At 37.9% G+C, this 24,185-nt stretch overlaps 1 protein-coding gene across 4 annotated transcripts in view; it reads left to right on the forward strand.

Moving 5' to 3' along the window:
• Positions 1–24,185, forward strand: part of RASAL2 (RAS protein activator like 2) — a 450,535-nt gene that overhangs the window by 385,962 nt on the left and 40,388 nt on the right. For all 4 annotated transcript variants that reach the window (XM_006867078.1, XM_006867077.1, XM_006867080.1 and 1 more), the window contains 6 exons: positions 7,357–7,510; positions 9,565–9,663; positions 10,381–10,935; positions 12,802–12,946; positions 19,525–19,669; positions 20,274–20,510. In XM_006867078.1, coding sequence (XP_006867140.1) covers positions 7,357–7,510; positions 9,565–9,663; positions 10,381–10,935; positions 12,802–12,946; positions 19,525–19,669; positions 20,274–20,510 — 1,335 coding nt within the window. The remainder of the gene's footprint in view (positions 1–7,356; positions 7,511–9,564; positions 9,664–10,380; positions 10,936–12,801; positions 12,947–19,524; positions 19,670–20,273; positions 20,511–24,185) is intronic.

Here is a 24,185-nt window from a genome sequence, read left to right on the forward strand (position 1 = left end):
CACTAGGGTGACTATTATTATTATTTTATTTTTTTAGAATGAAATAATTTTTTTTTTTTTAATAAAGAAAACCTTTTGGTGAGGATGTAGAGAATTAGAGTCCTCTTACCGCAAAGAAAGGTGTGTAGTGATCTTTTTTATAAAGACTACTGTCAAGAAAACCCTATAGAGTACTTGTACTCTTTAATGCATGGGTTAGCTATGAGTCCAAATTGACTTGATAACAAGTGGCTTGGGTTTGGTGTTTTGGTTGGTTGGTTGGTGTTTTTGTAAGGTACGAGGTTGCATTGCTCATGTGAATGCAAGTGATACAATTGCTGTGGAAAAGTTTGGCATCTCCTGAAAAAGTTAAGAATGTAATTACTTTTGTTGTTGTTTGCCATCAAGTCAGTTCTGACTCATAGAGACCCTTTATAGGATTTCCAAGGAACGACGAGTGGATTTGAATGTGTGACCTTGTGGTTAACAGTTCAGTGCTTATCCTGTAGCGCCACACAAGGACTCCATGTGACTCAAGAATTCTACTCCTATGTATAGATCTAAAAGACTTGAAACAAAAAGCAGGAACTTAAACAAATACTTATTCACCAATGTTCTTTAGAATTATTCAGAATAACTAAAAGGTGGAAACAACCCAAGTGTCCATCAGCAGATGAATGAATAAACAAAATGTGGTATACACATACAGTGGAATATTACTCAAAGAAAAATACAGTTCTAGTAATTAGTATAGAGTCCTGGTGTGGCACTGTGGGTTAATGCACTGCACTGGACTGGAAAGTCGGTTTTAACTGTAAGGTCAGTGGTTCAAGCTCACTAGTCGCTCCTTGGAAACCCTATACAGGGTCACTATGGGTCGGAACCAACTCAGTGGCACTTACCAACAATAATTCTTACAACACAGATGAACCTTGAAAACCTTAGACTAAGTGAAAGATTTCAGACACAAAAGGACATATTATGTGATTCCACCTATCTGAAATATCGAGAATAGGACATCTATAGAGATAGGAAGTAGATTATAGGTTACTAGGGGTTAAGGGGAATCGTACATATATACATTTAAATCATACATATACATGCATTTATACCCACACACACAAAGGAGGCACTTCAAAGAGTTTATGGAAAAATTTCATTATCTTTTAATTCCAAATTTCCCATTAAATTTTTGAAGCCCCTCATATATATGAGGGTAAGTAAAAAAGTATTGCTACAAAATTATAGAAAACTTTATTCAACAAATAACAAAATATGAAGCTATTGTTTCTCAGCATACCCTACATCTAGGTCTAATATACTTCTGAAAACGGTGTTTCCATCTCTCTAAACCTTCCTCAAAGAATTCTGAACTCTTCAATTTCCAACATATCAAAACAGCAGTTTGGGCATATTTGTGTTCCTTTTCAATGTTTGGAAACAAAAAGAAGTCAGATTGGGCAAAGTCATTACTACAGGATGGAAGGCATAAGGTATCCCAACTAAATTCTCATAGGAAATTCCTTGCTACCCTGAAAGAATGAGAAGGTGCCTTGTCATAATGGGAAAAAATTCCTCCACACAGGTTTTCTGACCTTTTTGTCACCAGTGCAGTTGTCAGTTTTCTTAAACTTTTTCCTAATAAGCTCCCATTGTCATCCTGAGTTCTTCAAGAAAATCTATCAATGTTGCCTTTGGGGCCCGAAAAACTGACCTAACTTGTCTGTCTTGAATTTAACTGGCCCAACAGATGCCCTAGGAAGCCACTGTTCTGACTGGACCTTATTTATTTATCTATTTATCTGTCTATCTATCTATCTATCTATCTATCTATCTATCTATCTATCTATCAATCATTTATTTATTTATTTCATCTAAGGCGTCCTACGATGGCACTGTAGGATAAGCACTGGGCTGAAAGGTCAGCATTTCAAACCCGCCAGCCGCTCCTTGGAAACCCTACACCTGTTGTTGAACCAACTCAGCAGCACACAACCATCGCACTAACATGGCAGCACTTCACAACAATAGGTGTGGTGATGTGATGGTTGTGTGCCATTGAGTTGGTTCAACAGCAGGTTAGGCATCATTTTCATTTATGATGATAAATTTCTTTACAATAAGCTTGTTCAAGTGACATCTCAGGTTGGCAAGTTCTCTTTCCTCTCCATTATTAGCAGCTGAGCTCAGTAAGCCTTCCTGTCTAGAGGCTGAGAACAGGGAGAAGGAAGAACGGCAGTGTATGTTTCCATGGATTTTTGGCATGAGCCGGTTAGCCGGTTGTGTGGTATATTTTAAACTAATAAAAATCATTGAGTAATTGAAGTGGTAGAGACTGGCTTAAACTACAGCAGCTGTCAAGATCTTCAGGGAGGACATTCTTTTCCCCAGGACACAAGTCAAATTCTGATGAATGAGCTCTAGTTTCTTATTTTTAATCTAGTAACGAGAACACACATAGGGATCTGCTCCTTCAAACAGAAAACATCAGATAGATGTTTTTTACAAGTACCTGGTTAAAAACCCATTAAATTTAAGGATCTTGTAAAGCTACATTTTTTCCCCAGACTGAAATCCCAGATGCCATTTTTAACAAAGCTGATTGGGTCCTGTAAATGTGTTGACAGATTATTAGGATACTAAATTTCATTAATTTCTACCTGGGAAGTGTGCAAACAAGGTGGAGTGCCTCAGGAATGAGTGTGCATTGCTGAGTACAGAGAACTCTGCTGCATGCAGCTTCCTGCATGGGAACTGCCGTTTCTTTCAGGAATTCTGTGAAGCAGTCTGGAGGCAGAACTGCCAATCAAAGCAAAACCTTGTCACCTGTGCTGTATGTAGATCAGGCTGCTGTCTTTGACTTTGTGGGATAATAAGTATTTTTAATGATGTGTCCCAAATAGGGAACTGTCCCAAATCTGTAAACATGTAGCAGATTGAACTAGCACATGTAGCTTCATTGGAGCAGTGGGGGAAACATGACTCTTAAAAGATTGGGTGGTTTTAAGCTGAGAAAATCCAGCTGTGTTTTACTTCAGACTAATCAGATTTCTTTGACTTTTTTTCCCTTCATCAATGTATCAGATGGTGGATGGATTGGCTCCCCATCCCCCAGCCTTCACTATTGTCTTTAAGACTGGTTTTAGATAGAGATGAGTATGGTTGTTGTTGTGAAGTGCAGTTGAGTCAGTTCCGACCCATAGCGACCCTGTAGAGGGTTTCCAAGAGCAGCTGATGAACTTGAACCACCGACCTTGTGATTCTAACCGACTTTACAGTCCAGCACATTAACCCATAGCACCACACCAGGACTCCAGAGGTAAGGACTAGGACAATATAATACTCATTTCCTAAAGTGAATAATAGAAAGTCTTTGTTATTTCTTTCTAAAATAGGTCAGAAGCAGCAAGTAATCTTCATCATCAAAGCAATTAGATTTTAACCCTTACCTAGCACATTATGGAGCTCTGGTAGCGTAGTGGTTACGAATCGGGCTGCGAACCTTAAGGTCAGCAGTTCGAAACTACCAGCCGCTCCGCGGGAGAAAGATGAGGCTTTCTACTCCCGTAAGGATTTACACCCTCGGAAACCCTGTACAGGGTCGCTCTGGGTCGGAACCGACTCGACGGCACTTAACAACAACAACAACAACAGCACATTATTTTAGAGGTCTTGGAGTTGACACATAATAAATGTTGTTGCTGGCCAGATGTAAAAAGGTAGAGAATAGGATGGTGTTCCTTAATTAATAGAATTGCACCTGAGAAGCAGTTTCTCAGCTAAACCAATATCCTTTAATATTCATACATGGTGTTCGGGATGGTGGAAGAGCCAGGATTCACCAGGCTAGCTCACTTGATGAAAGCCATTGTCTGTCTGTACTGGGGAAAGCCCTTTTAAACTCCTGTCAGTCTCAGTAAATCCACCGGCTCGTTCTTTAGAGGAGATAACTGTTGTGTCACTCAAGTCTACTAAAACTCTCTAGTTAATAGATCTAAGGAAAAGATCAATTCACATGGGGGGATGGGTAAACAGGATTTAGAGGGGACTTGGGGATACTAATAGTGTAATATAGAAAGTTTGTACAGATAATGTCTCTGCCCCTTACCCCCGCCATTCCTAGACTGCTTGCTGTTTCTGTTTACTGTAGTCCTGCTTCTCTGGGAATTACTTCTGTCTTCTCAGAGCCACTTTCTTCCCAATACAGGAAAGGCTTATTTGTTTGTTTAGTTGTAATGTTCAATGTATTTGTAACTTAGGTTTCAATTCCTATGCATATATAAACGATGACTAGTAGGAGATTTTTAGCTATATGTTAATTATTGAAATTCCAGTAACTAAAAGTTTTGAGTTATAAATCAGATGCTTTGGTTAGCAAGATCAGTTGATAATGGAATTTGGAAATTAGACCTGAGTATCAAGGTTTAAAATTTTTTCACCACTGAAACTTCATTTAAAACAACAAAAAAGTAATTTTAGCCAGTTTTTTCTTTAAAACAAACAAACACGTAATCAGATAATTTAAGATAAAATAACACCTAAAAACATTAAACTAGGGTAAGCACTGAAAATCAGGAAGCAAAACAGATATAAGACATGTAAGATGGTACTTGAAATGTGGGATGTCACAAATGCCTTATGAGGAAGTAGGGATCATACGTGAAGTTTGTTCATTACAACGGAACAAACAAGCAAGCTATTTCTCAGATTTGCCCATTAGAAGAGTTGTAATATGAAATCCTTCTCTAGTCTGAGTCGCCTCAGGGTTTTTTCCCTACAGCTTTTGACTCTGGAAGTGTCATTCCTTCCTTCCTGTGTTAAAATGGTCACCATTGCTGCGTTCACAGCGAGCAGCTTCTCCCTGTTGCTTTCCAGCTCTAATCTCCTTACAGGTGTAGCACCATGGCAACAGGCCCAGCCTAGAGGCCAGGAACCTTGTTTGTCTCACCTGAGGGGCTCGTTGCAACCTGAGGGAAGAAAAGGAGTATTACCTTTCCTGCAGCCTATCTGAATGAAAATAACTTCTAGTTTTCTGGCTAGTTTTGTTGTTGTTGTTCTGCTTCTCCTGAAGACTTGAAATAATACCTGGAAAACATTCATCTAAAGATGTTGTCAGTAACCGAGGGCAGCAGGGAAACCACCTTCTATTGGTTCCTGTCTTCTAAACAGAGAGTTGTGTTCTGAGATGTTGTTCAGAAAGCGACTCATTAGACTGTGACATGTGGCACCGCTATGATTTGGGGCTGCACTGCCAGGTGGCTGTACAATTGCTTCATGTAGGTAGATGCTTATTTTGTTTGAAATAAAATTTACTTTTGTTTTAGAAATTTTTCTTAGAGAATTTAAAAGATAATAGGAAGCCTTTTGTGGTACCTCCTTCTATTTGCGTGTGTGTGTGTTAAGTGTCATCGAGTCAGTTCCGACTCATAGCGATATTTAGTTATGCCTTAATCTCTCTTGTTAAGAGTTCACCTCCAGAGCAGGAGGGGCTCTCCCCGCGTTATCTCCTCCTAGGAAAAACAGGCCAGGATTGTTGTTTTCTGTGCGTTTAAGAAATGTTACAGTGTCCTGTTGCCTCCATCAGGCTTCCTGTGAAACATATTGGGAAAGGTTGTATGGTAATTTTATTCATTTCTCTTAGCATTTCATTATTTGTTGTTGATATGCTATATTTCCAGTATACAGTGTGCCATTGTCTTATCCAGCATAGCAGAAGGACATACATATGGAGCTGTGTTGCATTAAAGTACATTTGCCCCTTTTGTGCATACTTTGTATTATCAAGAGAAGTAGCAATGCTGATGGTTTGATCTTAAACTGCTGAATATCAGAGCACAGATTGTTCAGCCTAAACTTTAAATGATGGGTGATTTTTATGGAAAGAAAGAACAGAATCTTTATTGCTTAAGATGTTTTTTACTGTATAGAGTTGGACTAAACAGTGTTAGAATGGAGACCCAGTTTCCCATATCTCATTACTTTATAATTTAACTAAAAGCTACTCTGGCATTAAGTATACCAGTTCCTGTTAATGTTAACATGGTTATTGCAAGGGAGTGATCAAAAACTGCTTATTTAATGTGTTTTACAAAAACAAGTGCCTTTACACAAGACATTTCTGTAGATCCTTGTTATTAAGCAGCTCTATTTAAAATACATGTAATTCTGGGTATTTCAGTCAATAAATACTGTAATTATCAACTAAAACTGCATGACCATCTAGTTCTGGATCCAATATTGTGTTTTATATTCAACTTCGTTAATTCTTTCAAGGGGAGGCAGTGAAGTACTAGCTCCTGTAGTGATAAGAGTCATGACTTGCAGCATTCTTTCAGGAAAAGGGATCAGCCAGGATGTCTGAATGGTGCTGACAAAGATCTATTTGTCTAGATGAGAGTTTGAGCGTTTTTTTTTTAGGGAGGGAAGTTGCTTCAAGACTTTTTTTTTTTTTTCTTTATTCATGTTTATACAGTATAAAGCATGGATGGAGTCAAAGACTTGCCAGAAAAGAATTCTATATTGAGATGGAAATCAGGTCTTCTGAAAGGCAGGGTCTTGTGCTATAAAGTTTGGCTTTGAATCTGGGTGTGTGCATTTATTCTGCCAAAGCAGAAAGAATGAGGATTCAGCTACTACTATGGTTTTATCAAGGATTGTTGGTAATTGCCGTTGGGTCAGTTCTTTGTAGGGTTTCCAAAGAGCAGCTGGTGGATTTGAACTACCAACCTGCAGTCAGCAGTCCTTTGCTTATCCTATAGCTCCACACCAGGAAGAAGAAAAATCTATAGCTTGAAAAAATAAAAAAGAAATAGCATATCTTTTGAAAATACTTTGCACACAAACAAAAATAAAGTGTATATGCTAACCTTGAATAGCATGCTTTTCTCTAGCTTCAAGATGGAAATGTGTATACAAGCAATATTTATAATGGCTTTTTGAGCTCCCTTGAAATGATACCATGTTTTCAAGCCTTTTTGAAACAAACGAAAAAAGAGTATATGTATGTATGCAAGCTTGTAAGACAGAAACTTGTCAGAGAAGGAAAAAGCAAATATTTTCCCAAAAAAGAGTGATAGAAAAATGGCAAGATTTGAGAGACCCAGAAAAAGCAGGGCTGTCCCATTGAGTTCAGACTCTGATAGGTTATTTCATTGTCTATGATTCATATGTGTCTGATGAATATAGTCAGTAATTTTGTTATTGTATATTATTATTTGCTATAGTCATGTTATACTAAGGGACTTCAGAAAGTTCACAGGAATATTGAATTAAAGAATAATGGAATTTTTCTACAGACTTTTTGAAGTCCCCTCAGACATTTGTTAAACCATTGCTATTAAACCTATTCTTGTTGAACAAAATTCCTTTTCCTCCTAGGTCTCGCGGACTGCCTAAATTAAAAGAGTCACGTTCGCATGAATCCTTGCTGAGTCCATGCAGTGCAGTGGAATGTCTGGATCTTGGTAGAGGGGAACCTGTATCAGTGAAACCACTCCATAGTAGCATTCTTGGACAAGACTTCTGCTTTGAGGTAAAGAAGTATAAGGAGAAAGTTGCAGACTAAAGGATAGTGTAGAAAGTAAAAAGTAGGCAATAAGTAGATCCTCTGTTCAGTAATTTTTTATTTTCATTACTATGACATTGATGATTTGTCTCAAATAGCTTTCCATTGCTAAAGATTACTTACTTAAAGGGAAAAATTACTGGAAATCTATTAATCTAATAATTATGTTGACAATTAAAGTTTTTCATTATGGCTTGTCCTATCCTTTTGCCTAGTCTGCTTTCAAAAAAAGTGGGTTCTTGGTACATTTTCATCAGTGAGACTAGCAATTTATTAAAACATTGTTTTTATTGGTTATATTGGTAAGGCTATTATACCCTCTGTATTATTATTATTGCGTTCTTGCAACCTGGTACCCCAGTTCAGGGGTTCTTCAAGGTAATTTACTAAGGCCGTAACATTTCTAGCTACCACAGAAGCAGTTCAAGATCTGGAAAATGCTTTTCTTATTTTTGTAATCCCAACAAGTATTGTTGTTGTTGTTAAGTGCCTTCGAGTCAATTTTGACTTACAGCAACCCTGTATAGAGAGTTTCTGAGGAGTGGCTGGTGAATTTGAACTGCTTTAGGATAAACACTCAACTATAAGGTTGGTTTAAACCGCAGTGTCAGTGGTTCAAACTTACCAGCAGCTCCTCAGAAACCTTATACAGGATCGCTAAGTCAGAACCCACTTTACGGCACTTAACAACAACAACAGCAACTGTATTGCAGGTACATAATTTGTTGAATGAACTGTTTGCCCTTCAAGAGAAAATTATGACTGTCTTTTTTATAATATGTTCCACCCACAGTTGGCCATTTGCAAGTTAAATCTGAAGGTGATGTATCTATAGTTATTAAGATTGGAATTTGATTAACCAAAACTAATGCATTGACTAGTGATTAGTTTTATGCTAGATATTGTAGAGTTTAGAGATTTTGTTCCTGTTCCTATAAACCAAATAGAAATAAAATGCAAGTCACATATGTAATTTTAAATTTTATTTACCTAAATCTATTATTTCAACATGTAATCAATATTAAGCTTAAGCAGTGAGATATTTTACATTCTTTTTTTTTGCATAAGTCTTAGAAATCTGATATGTGTTTTACACATGCAGCATATCTCTATCCAGACTAGCCACTATATTGGACAGCACAGTTGTAAACATATAATGTGATACGATTAGCTAGGTGATAACTTGAGATTGAATTAATAGTTAAAGAGTTCTGTATCTATAAGCTTCAGCTATTTGGACAGGTCATTTATTGATGCTTTTTTAAACAATTAGAAATCACTTGAACTTTCCAGTATTTGGAGTACTCATTTCAACAGGCTATAAACAGCATGTTTCATTTTTAAAGGGTAGTGATTATAGTGGTCAGGCAAAACTAATCTATGACCAAAATAAACAGAGTGGAGGAGAAATAAGTCCCAAAGACAATATTAGTAAGTCTTTTCTGTTTCATTTAGTACCCTTCTATATTTGGCACTGGGGGCTAATGCGTCAGACTGCAAAGTCATTTGAACTGCAAGGTTGGTGGTTCAAGCTCATCAGCTGCTCCTTGGAAACCCTATACAGGGTTGCTATGGGTCGGAATTGACTCAACAGCACTTATCAACAACAACATATTAATAAAGTGATAGCAGTCCCCCCAAAATTAATATTCTCTTCCCCTTTGCTATTTTTTTTATCTGTTCACTCGGAAATGAACATACTCATTACAGGTAACTTAAGTGTAGCTGGAAAGGTTTTCAATTTTGATTTCTATGAACCATAGACTTAAGATCCTCAGCTGAATTCTAAAGTTCCTTTGGTTTCATACATAGATGTGAGTGTGGTTGCCACCTAGTCAACAAAACACAAACTAGATCTAGATGTAGCTAAAGATACCACAGAACTAACAAGATCATTTTGGTATCATGTAGTATGATTTGAGTTAATAGTATATCTTTCACTCTCAATTCAGTAGAATTAGGAAGATAGAGCCCCCATACTGTATATTTTAATTTTCTTCTCTCTGATCTTTATGCTGAAGGTTACCTACTTAAGTGGGAGTAAATGCTTCAGCTGTAATTCTGCTTCCGAGAGAGATAAGTGGATGGAAAACCTACGGAGGACAGTTCAGCCAAACAAGGTAATAGTGGCTTTGAGTCTCTAAAATCTATGTTACTGTATAATCAGTAAGTGAACAGAAGATAAAATGAAATAATGATACCTTAGTTTTTATAGAGGTTTATGGAGTTGAAAGTACATTTATATGTGTTACGCCATTCTGTGCACAAAATTATTGTAGATCGTGTCATCATTATTTTACCAATGTGGACAAGAAGAGTCAGTGAAGATCAGTGATTTGCCCAAGTCAGAAGCTAAGTCATGATAGAAATGGAACTGGAACACAAGTTTCTTAACTCTGTATGTGTTCTTTTTATTTCCAGAAACTAGTCCCCTGGCCACTAGGCTGACTACAGGAGAATTTATCACTAGAGAGTTGTTTTGTTTTAACCTATGTAAGTTACAATGTGGCTCTTTAAGATTCTGATAAGATTTCCTATTCAGAGCTTGCTATTGATGTGATGCTGCAGAATAATGTACCAGACTGCAAGGTTGGTTTGAACTGTAAGATTGGCAGTTCAAATCCACCAGCCTCTTCTCAGAAATGGTATACAGTGTTGCTATTAGTTGGAATCGACTTGTCGGCACTTAGCACCAACAATAACAACATTATCTTTAATAAGAGAATAATTCCTTTAATTATTTATTAACCACAGTTAATGGAGTACATAACCAGCATCACATGCTTTCTCTTTCTGGGATATTAGCTATCAAATTCAACTTTGCTGCTTCTTTATAGGACAATTGCAGACGAGCCGAAAATGTTCTCCGTTTATGGATCATTGAAGCTAAGGACCTTGCCCCTAAAAAGAAATATTTCTGTGAACTGTGCCTTGATGATACCCTTTTTGCTCGTACTACCAGCAAGACCAAAGCCGACAATATTTTCTGGGGTGAACATTTTGAATTTTACAGCCTCCCACCTCTTCAGAGTATCACAGTTCACATTTATAAAGATGTGGAAAAAAAGAAGAAAAAGGACAAGAATAACTATGTAGGGCTAGTCAACATCCCCACTGCCAGTGTGACTGGTCGCCAGTTTGTCGAAAAGTGGTATCCAGTGAGCACACCTACACCCAACAAAGGAAAGACAGGAGGACCTTCCATTCGGATTAAATCACGTTTCCAAACTATCACCATTCTGCCTATGGAGCAATACAAAGAATTTGCAGAATTTGTCACCAGCAACTACACTATGCTGTGTTCTGTCCTTGAACCAGTCATTAGTGTGAGGAACAAAGAGGAGTTGGCCTGTGCATTAGTGCATATTCTTCAAAGTACCGGTAGAGCCAAGGTAAGTGGAAAAGGGGAGGATTTGTATTATCTGAAATCTCTTCCTTACCTTTTACAAAGAAAACAAAGCTATAGATACTGTGGAGATCCATATTAGCGGTTCAGGATATACGAAGGGCTTCAAAAAGTTTATGGAAAATAGAATGTAAAGATAATGGAATTTTTTTTCCCCACAAGCCTTTTGCCCCCTCATACATAGGATTTAAAAACAAACAAAAAAATCATCACAGAGTTCCTGGGTGATACAAATGATTAAGCACATGTCTACTACCCAAAAGGTTAGTGGTTTGAATCTACTTAGGGGTTCCTTGGAAGAAAGTACACCTGGCAGTCTACTTCTGCTTAAAGGTCATAGCAGTCTTCCTTTGCAGTGAATGGGGTCTCCATGAGTCTCAGTCGTCTCAGTGGCAGCTGATTTGGTTTCTTAGTTATAAATCAAGATATTATTTAAATTAATAAACTATAGCTATGTGAAGTGTAAAATTAAATGAATTTTGACAAATTATACATCCATTGAAACCACCACCACAGTCGTGGTATGGAATATTTTAATCACCTTCAAGTTTTCTCTTGTCCCTTAAAATAAGAGTGATGCCTAGCTATAGTTGTTAAGTGCCATAGAGTCATTTCCAGCTCATAACAACCCTGCATAGGTTTTCTGAGGAGCCGCTGATAGGTTTGAACCACAAACCTTGCAGTTAGCACTCCAGTGCTGATCCTACAGCACCACACCAGAACTCCATTTATATTTAAAATGCTTAAATATATTCCCTCTGTGTTTGGTTTGAAAGACCTTAAATCTACAGTGAATATACTCATGTAGGACTCCAGGTGTGATGCTATAGGATCAGCACTGGACTTTTAACCGCAATGTCGGCAGTTCATACCTACCCGCTGTTCCTCGGAAACCCTATACAACATACTTGTATAACATTTAAAAATTTATTGTCACATTTCAAACTGAACTAAGCATTAAATATTGCATTCAGTGTTTTAAGGGCATTGTGGAATGAAGGAGCTGTTGTGTTTTTCCAGGGCTTTATTTCTTATGCCTTCTCCATATATAATAGAAGGACTGATAGATAAGTTGCCTAGAGATTGAGTTCAAATGATGAATTCAAGAAATTCTATGTTGATACTATGGACCAATTTGTAAATAATATATATTGAATACCTAACACATACCAGAAACTGTTAGGTGGTGGCGATACATACGGTCATGAACAAAAATAGACACTGTCCTTGCACTGTCCTTTACTTCATTAGCTCACAATCTTTGAAGAAAAACAGATATCAGTCAAGTAATGGCAGAAGTAAATGTGTAAAAAATACAGAGAAGAGACACATGGTGCTGTGAGTGTGGAGCACAGGGACCTTGTGGAAGTGATGTGTAAATTAAGATCCAAAGAACCCAGGGATTAACTCAGTAAGTGGGGGCAGGAGTGAGCTGAATTGAGGCCAGCATATGCAAATGGTTTTCCGTGAATAGAGAGAGAACATTGTGTATTAGAAAGGGTGTGCTATGTTCAAGGACCTAAAAGGCAGACCATGAGACTGGAGCAAAATACAGAGAGAATGATACAAGGTGAGGTTGGAAAACAGGCAGAAGACAGAGAATACAGAGACTTGCAAGCCACTTTGAGAATTAGTCTCGATTAAAAGCGCAATAGCAAACCTTTGTGGGAATTTTTAATTTAGCAGTGCTGACATGCCTAAGAGTCTGTCCTGACTGCCTTTTTAACTCAAATGAATATGGTAGCTTTAATTTTAAAGCAGCATTCCCAGGATTTCTCATATTTCTTCAGTCTCTTCTAGCATATATTATTTATTCAGTTGCTTTCTGCCTGACTGAATGTTATTCTACCAGGATTTTCTGACTGACCTGGTGATGTCTGAGGTGGACCGGTGTGGAGAGCATGATGTCTTGATCTTCAGAGAGAACACCATTGCCACCAAATCCATTGAGGAATACCTCAAGTTGGTGGGCCAGCAGTATCTTCATGATGCATTGGGTATGGAGGAGAAAAATATCTACTTTCTTCCCTTTAGATTTTAAATTATTTCACCTTCGTGAGATAAATGAATGCTGAGTTCAAATTCTGTATGCTATTTCCTTGGAGGAACAACAGTTTATTGAATATAATAAAGACAAAAACAGAAGTCCATTAGCATATACAACTACCCTCCTACCCTGAAACTCCAGGCTCCTGATTCTGGAATATGCTGTTAAATTTGTGGGTGCTATGGTGTAAGATCTGAGGTGGTTGATTTCTTCTCCAAGTAGTTGGGTATTTATATCATAACTTAACTATATGCCTAGGAACTGTTAACATAACCTTTGTTAGCATGTGTTTAAAATTTTAACCCAAAACTAAGAAACTACTGCCAGTTTCCGTAGCTTCCAGTTTCTTTCTACCTTCAAGGTCTTAAGCTTTGTTGTTGCAACTTTCATTAAATACACATATATGAATACATATACGTGTGTATGTTTGTATACATATATATTGTTGTTAATTGCCATTAAATCAGTTTTGACTCGTAGTGATCCCATATAGGGGTTCCAAGGAGCTGCTGGTGAATTTGAGCTGCCAACCTTGTGATTCAACCAACTTTGTGGTCCGGTGTATGATCCCACAGTGCCACACTAGGAATTTTTAACCACAACTACTAACTTTTATTCATTAAACAATTTTTTGCTAACCAGTCTACTCACTTGCATACCCAGATGTGGTCATGAAGTTCAGGCATCAGCAGTAGAAGGAAGACATTGTGCTGGGTACTTTAATATAGATAATGATACAGGAAATATGAGTTGGCTTAAAGAACTCATTTGATCTTTGATCTCCATTTCACCAGTATTTAGCGTAGAGTGTAGAGCACCACTGTGCTTTAGAAAGCATAATGTGATCCACATATGAAATGTTAATTTTTCTGTAAGTCACTTTAAAGAGATTTTTTAAAAGTGAGATTAATTTTAATGCATTTTATTGAATCCAATATATCCAAATATTATTTCAATAAGTAATTTAAGAAAAATGAGTGTCTTAGGTATCTAATACCTAGTGCAGCTATAACAGAGATACCACAAGTGGATGGCTTTAACAACCCGAAATTTATTCTCTTACAGTTTGTAAGGCTAGAAGTCCAAATTTAGAGAGTTCTTTCAGGAGGCTTTGTCTTTGTCGGTTCTGGGGAACAGTTGTTGTCTCAGCATCTGTAATCCCAGTATTCCTTGGAGATCTCCATATACCTTGGCATCACTCTTCTCCTGAATCTAGGAGCTTCCCAGTGCAGGACCTCAGGTCCACAGGGCACACTGCAGTCCAGGCTCTCTGTCTTGGTGGTGGTAGGTTCCCCTCTGTCTGCTCAAGTCTCTCTCCTTTTATCCCTTGTAAAATAAAAGTTGTTGCATGACACACCCTTGGGAATCTTGCGGGATTAAGGATGGATTAAGGTTAATAACTATGCTGAACTGCAAGGTCAATTTGAATCACAAGGTTGGCTGTTCAAGCTCACCGACTGCTTCTCGAAAAATCCTGTACAGGATCACTGTGAGTCGGAACCGACTTGATGGCACCTAACTTAAATCCCACCCTTAGAGAATGATGGCTTCACAGGATAAGCACTGAACTTCAGACCACAAGGTCGGTGATTTGAGTCCACCAGCTGCTCTGTGAGAGAAAGATGAGGCTTTCTGCTGCTGCAAAGATTTTTAAAAGCCTTAGAAACCCTCTACAGGGTCACTATGAGTCCAAACTCACTCAAAGGCACTGAACAACAACAGCAATCCCACCGTTAATCAACTTTTATTGGTTTCTCATATCAAATCACATCATGGGAGATAGCTACATCTCAACTTGGAAACCACTGAGAATCCTGACCCAGTCAAATTGGCACAAAACCTTAACTAACATAATGAGTGATACAGTGGTTTACTTTTTTATAGTAAGACTTTGAAACTCAGTATGTATCTTAAATTTACTGCACATTTCAGTTTGCACTAGCCACATTTCAAAAACATTAACCAGGTTCAGGAGGGGGTAGGTGAAGATAGGAGCAGGAAGAGAATAGTTCCAAAGACAGATTTTACTGTGCACCTAGGACTGTGATGTGGAAGAAAGGATATTAGAAAAGTGTTCAGATAAAAAGCTTGCAAAAAAGGAAATAAAACCAGAAAAATACTAGTCATAGACATGAAGAGAGAAGAAAGTATCAGAAGGATGGGGTAAATCAACAGAGAGAGGAAAGTAGTGATTGAAAAACATTCTTTTCTCCATGTTATGTATTTTAAGATATGTGCCATCAAATGTTTGTTTTGACTCATACAACCCTGTATAGGGTTTCCAAGGAGCAGCTGGTGGGTTTAAACCACCAACGTGCAGTTAGTAGTCCAGTACTTTTCCTACAGCACTACACCAGGACACCAACAAGAGAATAGTGAAAAAGGATTTTCATTGGCAGTAGGAAAGATGCAGAAAGGTGTCCAGTCTCATTTACATAAAGAGCTTATTACAGTCATAAATTATATCTCAGAGTTTGCTTTAATGGCTTGCAAAAACCCTCCTTCAAGTGTTAAAAGGTAAAGATGTCACTTTGAGGACCAAGGTGTATGTACCTGACCCAAGCCATCACCTCATATGCATGCAAAATATAGACTGTGAATAAGCAAGACCAAAGAATAATTGATACCTTTGAATTATGTTGTTGGTTAAGAATATTAAATGTACCATGGATTGCTGCAAGAACAGACAAGTACAGCCAGAAGGCTCTTTAGAAGTGAGAACAACAACTTTGTCTCATGTACTTTAGACATGTTATTAGGAGGGACCAGTCCCTGGAGAAGGATATCAAGGTGAAGTAAAGGGTCAGCAAAAAAGAGAAAGACTCTAAATGAGATGGACTGACTCAGTGGCTGTAACAATGGGATCAAACGTACCAGTAATTTGGGGCTGGTGTTTGATTAGGCAGTGTTTTGTTCTTTTGTCATAGGATTACTATGAGTCTAAGCCTATTCAACGACATTTAACAACATTGCCTTATAAAAGGCACTGATGAAGCATCGCCAGCAATCTCCATTCTGTGGACATAGGGTGAATATTTGTTGACTACCTGCATCTGAAAAATCAAATATTAGCATTCTGCAACTTAATGAGCTAACCAAAATTTCCAAAATGAAAAGTGGGTATAAGCCCTTAGACAGGACATAAAATAATTAAACAAGTGATTGGTTCATTGGGACATGAAAATTAGTTCGCAAAAGGAAAAAAAATCAAGAAAACTTACAAAGATCTGGGTTTGTTTGTTTGTTTGTTTTCATTCAAAAGCAAGGACCAGGGTGGTGAAACTGGATGCTGCTTCCAAAAGCATAAACAGAATAATTGGTAAACTTCCTGAAAACAAGAATTGGAATATGTTCTTCCTACTTACCTCCCCAGATTTCTAGTTAGCTCTAATATCCTTGCCTCTTAATGACTGATATTTTTTCTCCTGTATTTGACTTTTATGAGAAATTTTCTATTTTTAAAGCAAGTTACAGAATGTGTCTTGTAGGCAGTGGTTCAAGAAAATGAGTGATCTGTCAAATAGTAACCCCAAACTATAAAATTTTCAGTTATCTTAAGTAAGATTCTATTACATTTATCGTATAATCCTGTACTTGCTGTGGTAGGAGCCTGTCGTGATACAATTTTAAAAGATTTCATGATCATTAAATAAAAAGGCTTCACTGTGTAGTCTTAGTAAACCAAGAAATTAAATTAATCAATTCAGTTGAGCACTCTAAATAATTAAAGTTTTGCTGTAATCCATACACTTTTGGGCAAAAGGTAGCTGTTACTTCCAGATTGCCCGAAGAATTCTCAGAATTGAGTTTAAAAGTTGCCAATCATGTAAAGTCGGTACCTGCTTTTAGCACTCTTCATTTATCTTGATTAAAGTACTACTATTATGAAATGAGACTGCCTTATTGAGACTCAGATCTTCCTCTGTTGACCTCTTTTACCTTTCTGATTAAAATCAGAGAGCAAATTGGTATACTGTAACACATAGGAGACAGCATCTGTGAGGTATAGAAAAGAATGTTCCCGAAAATCTTTGGTGGCAAATTCCTTTCAGCAGTAATATGCTCACACGCTTTGACTTTATGTGAAATGTTGATACTAAATACTAATGAGTAAGTAATTTACATAGAAAATGCCTCATAGAATATTCTGGGTGTATACTTAAAGTTGAATTATGTAATGAGCGTACCCTTTGGGTCTGATTTTTTTTTTCAAAGGCAAGAGAACAAATTTAAATGGTTTTTGTTTTGTTTTGCTTTATTCAGTCTCTCAATTTTTTATCAGATTACAGCTTTTAGATAAAAATCTACATAAGGTTCACCTTTGAATGTATTGCAGTCTATATGCGCACACAAAAATACACTTTCATTTTATATATATATATAATATTTGGATTTTAATATATCATAATCAGGGAAGAAAGATGTTTTAGGCTGGTAAAATGGGCAGTTGACATACTTCCAGGCCTAGGAGTAATTTATTTAGCTGTTTTTGAAGTTATTTATTTGACTGTTTTTTAAAGAAAACATTTGTGAGTTATTTACAAATATTAGTACTTTTTCCTAAAATAGATACAACCATAAACTCATTAAACACAATATTACGAAAAAAATTTAGAGTTTGGTCAATTTTGACATGGCATATTTGACACAGATGGCTTAGTTTTAGATATTCTTTGAATCAGGTAGATTCTGTAGACACATATAGCATAGGAGACATTGAGAAAATATTGAATATAAATTTTGTTAAGAATTGGCCAACATTTTTAAAAATCACTGTACTGGTTCTGGCCTTTTCACTTTATGAAAAATTCTTTGTAGTTGCATAGTTTATACCCAACAATGCTTTTTGTATTGTACCTCTACCAAGTGCCAGATACCATACTAGCTACACTTCTTGCATCCTGTGTGATCCCCACTGAAATTCTTCATGTTCTGCACACACTACTGTACAAAAGGCAGCTAGCTGAAGCTCAGACTGGCTAAGTGACTTTCCAGAGCTTCTCAGTCAGTAAGGGACAGATCTGGGATTTGATCTTAGATATGTATCTGGCTTGGACAAAGCTTGGACTCTTTTCTGTGCACCAGTTTGCTTCCTGTTCTCTAAGCTTTATCTTCCTAAAGATCGCTTTCCGTCCTCTCACAGCTAGTTTTAAAGACTTTCACTTACCTCAGTACTAACTATTTTGATAGAAAATGCTCATGATATTATTGCTGCTATTTAATTTTTTCAGGAATTGTGTTCACTTTCAAGAGCTCTGTTCTACCTAGCCTGAACCTTGAGCAATATAAGCAGATGTAGAAGGATCTCTGAAAGGTCTGTTCTCATAAAGACCTGTAGGAAACCAAGAATACATATTGCTATTTCTAAGAAATATGCTGAGCACCTGGGATACTTTGGGGAGTAATCAAAAGGCTGGGGATTTGAAAAAGAATAAAACCTGATCTCTGTCCTCGAAGAATACTGATATTCTGGAGATGAGATGGATAGGTGAACAAATGGACATAAAATAGTATGGAGCATAGAATAGTACACACAGTCCTCACTTATCTAATGATTAGATCCGAAGACCAGGTTGTTCTGGTGCTACGCAAAAAATGAAGGATGACTACATAAATACATATCTGCCAAAAGGCATCGTTTCATAATCGCCAAACCACTGAGAATCATGGCCCAGCCAAATTGTCACATCACCTTAACCGTTGAAGTTAGCATTTCATTCACCTTGCACCTTGGTATTTGTTACTGCCAGATATGTTGGTAATGTGCAAAACAGTTAGAGAGTAGATATTTGACTATTGTTGTAAATGCAGAATATTGGATAATAAGATAGTTGACGAATGAGTAGATGTAGAGCATATACCCAAGGTAGAGTGTGTAATAGGATGAAGATAGGCTGTCCAGGAGGACTGAGCATATTTTTATAGAGTACAGGATAACTGTACAGGGCTTATATGTAAAATGTATATAGAAAAGCATATAGAGATTATATATAAAGAAATGTTCTACAGTTTTGTGTTGTGTTGAACAACTATCCCAAATCAAGAGGTGAGCCTGTAGACCTTTACTTGCATCTGTGGTACACACTTGAGTACTTAAAACTTAATTGGGCTGTTCAGTCAAGCTTGGGTTATTTGTTCTTCTCTAATAATGGCGATATTAGTCATTCTTTAGAGGAGTCCTTATAAGAAATAATGAGTTAATTCGAATCAAATGTATCTACAATTTCAGATGAAAGATACTACATTGTTTAATAAAGAGTATCACTATTATGCTTGTAAATACTAGGATGATGATATTAATGATTGCTGTTATTTCACTTCCAGGATAAGGGAAATAAATATGATGTGTGGCATATGGTAGCTCTTGGGTTCCAATGCAGTAATCCTTTGTGTATAGTGCCTTCTACATCAAGTCTCAGAAAAGAATTCCCCATTATACACATTAGGCAGAAATCCTTATTCCCTTTATTCTAATGAGAAAAGACACTACTTATAGTTGTACTGTCTGTCATCATCTCCTTCACATAGGGGAGTTCATCAAAGCTCTGTATGAGTCAGATGAAAACTGTGAAGTGGATCCCAGCAAATGTTCATCTAGTGAACTGATAGACCATCAGAGCAACCTGAAAATGTGCTGTGAGCTGGCTTTCTGCAAGATCATCAACTCTTACTGGTGAGCTAGTGTCAGTGCCTCATCCCCATATATAAGCCACCACAGTGTTAACTCTTACTTCCCAACCAAAGGAAGGGCTCAGCTGTCTAAAGCCTCTTGTAAGCAGAAGTACCTCTGAACTACATATCTAGAGCAATAGAATTTCCCCCCAGAATATTAGCACGTTCTCTAATACCAAAAGTACTTTTCTGGCTCTCTAATTTATTTACTATTGTTAAACAGTTGTGTTAAAGATTTTTGATCATTGCTACAACTTAACAGTTGGTAAGATGTTGGAAGATTTTTGCTGAACCGTCTTGAGCTGTATAAAGCCACATGGTGTAGTCAGGAACCTCCTGCCATTTTCCCATTTTGCAAAACTAAATTTATACACATCTTTGCATTTTGTAGCTTTGGGTTTCCAGTCTCCATCTGGCCATCTGGCCTTCTGTGAATTTTACACCACCTCCACTTCTCAGCCATGAGTCAGACAGCTCTCTTCACTAGGTCCTCCTCCCAGGCTGCCTCTAGAGCAGACATGTGTTGGGTCAGAGTGGGACTGTTAGTGCTTTCCTGAAGTATGGTACTTATATTTAGAGGTTTTGACTTTGTTTCCCTTCTCCAGTGTTTTCCCTCGTGAGCTGAAAGAAGTGTTTGCGTCGTGGAAGCAGCAGTGCCTGAACCGAGGCAAGCAGGACATCAGCGAACGGCTTATTAGTGCCTCATTGTTTCTCCGTTTTCTGTGCCCAGCCATTATGTCTCCCAGTCTTTTCAACCTTATGCAGGAGTACCCTGATGACCGCACCTCTCGGACTCTAACTCTGATTGCCAAGGTCATCCAGAATCTGGCCAACTTTGCCAAGTAGGTGATACTACCATAACCACTTTACACGAGGCCTGAAGTATGGATGAGGATGGAATATTCATCACGCATGCTAGAATATTTTCCTTTCAAAATTATTAGAAACAGCAGAAGAGAATTGGAAGCAAGTTATTCACTTTATGGAAGAATGGTCAAGTAGCCTGTGGTATATTCATTCAGTAGAATATTTGCAACTACCACAATCAGTGTTTGGAGCCCAGGTGGCACCGGTGTTCAGCTGCTGCTAACTGAAAGAAAAGTTGGCTGGGCCATGGTTCTCAGTGGTTTAGCAGTTATGTAATGATGTAATTTGGTAGGTATGTACTGATATTAGCCATCTTGCATTTTGTGGTTGAATGTGGTCAAATGTGGTCATCCTTCATTTTCACATAGCGCTAAAACAGCCTGGTCTTTGGCCCTAACCATATTGATGAGTGAGCAGTGTGTACTCGTCTATCTGTCACACTGTCTTGTGTTCATTTGTTTACACACCCATCTCATCTCTAAAATCAGTGCTCTTGGAGGATAGAGACCAGGTTTTATTCATTTTGAAATCCCCAACCTTTTGAGTAGTTCCCAAAGTATTGTAGGTGCTCAATAAATAATTCTCAGAAATAGCATGATGTTCTTCTCCTGTGACTGGTCCCTTCTGATAAAATGTCTGCATTATGAGAGACGAAATCTCACTATCCTTGCTCCTAAGGAGCACTCTAGCTGTACTTCTTCCAATAAAGGTTAGTTTGTTCTTTCCACATTCCATAGTACTTTTAATATTCTCTCCCAACATCATAACTCAAATGTATCAGTTCTTCTATGGTCTTCCTTATACATTGTCCAACTTTCACATGCTTATGAGATTGTTGAAAATACCGTGGCTTGGGTCAGGTGCACCTTAGTCTTCAAACTGGTGTCTTGTCTCTTGGACAGTTTAAAGAGGTCTTGTGCAGCAAGATTTGACTGTTGCTTCCATGAGTGTTGATGATGGATTCAAGCAAAATGAAGTCTTTGACATCTTCAATCTTTTTTCCACTAATCATGTTATTATTTATAGGTCCAGTGGTGAGGATTTTTGTTTTCTTTACATTGATATGCAACCCATACTGAAGGATGTGGTCTTTAATCTTCATCAATAAGTATTTTATGTCTTCTTAGCTTTCAGCAAGCAAGGTTTGTATCATCTGCATATTGCAGGTTTAACGTTAATGAGTCTTCCTCCAATCCTGATTCCATATTCTTCATGTAATCTAGCTTCTCAAATTATTTGCTCAGCATATAGATGGAATAAGTATTGTGAAAAACTACAAATCTGGCATACACCTTTCCTGATTTTAAACCATTTCATTGCCCCTTGATTCTTATTCAAACAATTGCTTGTTGACCTATGTACACGTTCCTCAAAAGCGCAATTAAGTGTTCTGGAATATCCATTTTTCACAGTGTTATCTGTAGCTTATTGTGATCCACACAGTCAAAAGCCTTTGCATAGTCAGTAAAGCACAGGAAACATCTTTCTGGTAGTCTCTGCTTTCATCCCAGATCCATCTGACATCAGCAATGATATCCCTTGTTCCACATTCTCATCTGAATCTGGTTTGAACCTCTGGTAATTCCCTGTCAGTGTACTATTGCAGCCATTTAAAAATTATCTTTAGTAAAATTCATGATATTGTCCCATGATTTCTACATTCCAATGGATCACTTCACTTATGAATTGGCACAAATGTGAATCTCTTCCAGTCAGTTGACCAGGTAGCTGTCTTCCAAATTTCTTTGCATACATGAGTGAGTGTCTTCAATGCTATATCAGTTTGTTCAAAGATTTCAGTTTGTGTTCCATCAATTCCCAGAACCTTGTTCTTTGCCAGTGCCTTCAGTGCACCTTGATGTCTTCCTTCAGTACCATTGGCTCTTGATCATATACTACCTCTTGATATGGTTGGGCATCAACCACTTCTTTTTGGAACAGTGACTCTGTGTATACTCCTTCTATCTCCTTCTGATGCTGTCTGCAGCATTTAATATTTGGCCCATGTTGTTGTTGTTAAGTGCCGTTGAATAGGTTCCAACTCACAGCGGCCCTTTATAGGGTTTCCAGGGAGCTCCTGGTGAGTTTGAACGACTTATCCTGCAATGCCACATGGAATCCTTCAGGATTTAAGTTGAAGCTTGAATTTTTTTCTTCAGTTCTTTCAGCTTGAGAAATATTGAGCGCAGTTTTCCCTTTTGGTTTTCTAACTTCAGATCTCTACACATTTCATTATAGTACTTGACTCTCTTCTCAAGCTGCCCTTTTTAGTTTTCTGTTCAGCTCTTTTACTTTTTCATTTCTTACAATTGTTTTAGCATTTCTGTGCTGGAAAGCAAGTTTCATAGTTTAGTCTGGCATCCATTTTGATATTTTCCTTCTTTCTTGTCTTCTTAATGACCTTTTGCTTTCTTCTTGTATGATGGCCTTTTTTTTTTTTTTTTTTTTTTTATGTTGTGTTGTGAATTACGTGATAGTTTACATGGAAGAACATTAGTTTTACATTCAGCCTATCATATAACGTTTCGTTACCATAGTTACAATCCACTTTATGCATCATCAACCAACCAAAAGGTATACCCTACAAGCCTGCCCCCTCGTTGTCAGCACACAGCCCCTCTCCCTCTCTATGTCTAAAGTCCCCAGCTGCTCCATCTCTCCACATCATCGTCTCTGCCTCCATCTCTGGTGTCACTGCTACTCTGAGTATAGGGTCCCACTCTCTGCTTTTCTCCCTTGATGGTCCCAGGGACCTCCACTCCTAGCCTACAAAGTTAATCACTCCCCTCCTTGCTACAAAATATCTACCTTTACATTTCCAACCCTCACAATCAGTTCTAATAACAATTAATTCAGTATTGCATCATGGGAGACCTATCTGCATTTCCTTTCATCAGCCCCGCCAAGACAGATTGGATACTACTCAGTGGAGAGTCTACCTTCCTCCATGCCCTCTGGATCTAGGTTCCCTCTTAAAAGCTTGTAAGCCTGTCACTTCTTGCTTTATAGCCCCCACACTTTGGGTAGCCAATGCCCGTGTTGCCCATCCCTGTCTACTCTGTGTATAGAGGGGGTGGGAATGATCCTTGCTTTAATAATTTGTTCCCTCTTTGGAACTACTGCATCCATAGGTATAAGTCAAGTTCATCAAATTGTATCAGATTACTCTTTTGTTCCCCTCTTCTTTCTTCTTCTAGTTGAGTTCTGATCATCCAGTCATTGAAGCCAGGTCAAGTGGGTATTATCTGCAAGTGTGGGTATTCTTGTGCATATGCCCTCTCTTCTTATCAGTTGGACGCTTTACTCTCCACTCTAGTCCTCTGTGACTATGTCACTGACTCTGAGCCCAAGAGCCCCCATGTCTTGCCACACTGCTGGCCAACCAGGTCTCCACCCGGGTTCACAGGAGTCTGTTGAACATTGTAGGTTCATTGCTGTTTTTCCCTTACTTCCCCTTGTTGGTGACAAACGTGATAACCAATCAGAGCATGTATTCCCATTAAGTCTTAGTCTTGGAAGGGGGTTTGTTCTGAGGGGACCCTACCACTTGGCTTGATATCTCCTGGGCGAGCAACTTGCTTGTTCTTGTAGTAGTCAGTCGGACTGCCTATATTGTTTTGTATTTTTCCTGTCGGTCTTTCTTTCAAGAA

Source organism: Chrysochloris asiatica, unplaced genomic scaffold, assembly GCF_000296735.1.
Source record: "Chrysochloris asiatica unplaced genomic scaffold, ChrAsi1.0 scaffold00100, whole genome shotgun sequence".
NCBI classification, from domain to species: Eukaryota; Metazoa; Chordata; class Mammalia; order Afrosoricida; family Chrysochloridae; genus Chrysochloris; species Chrysochloris asiatica.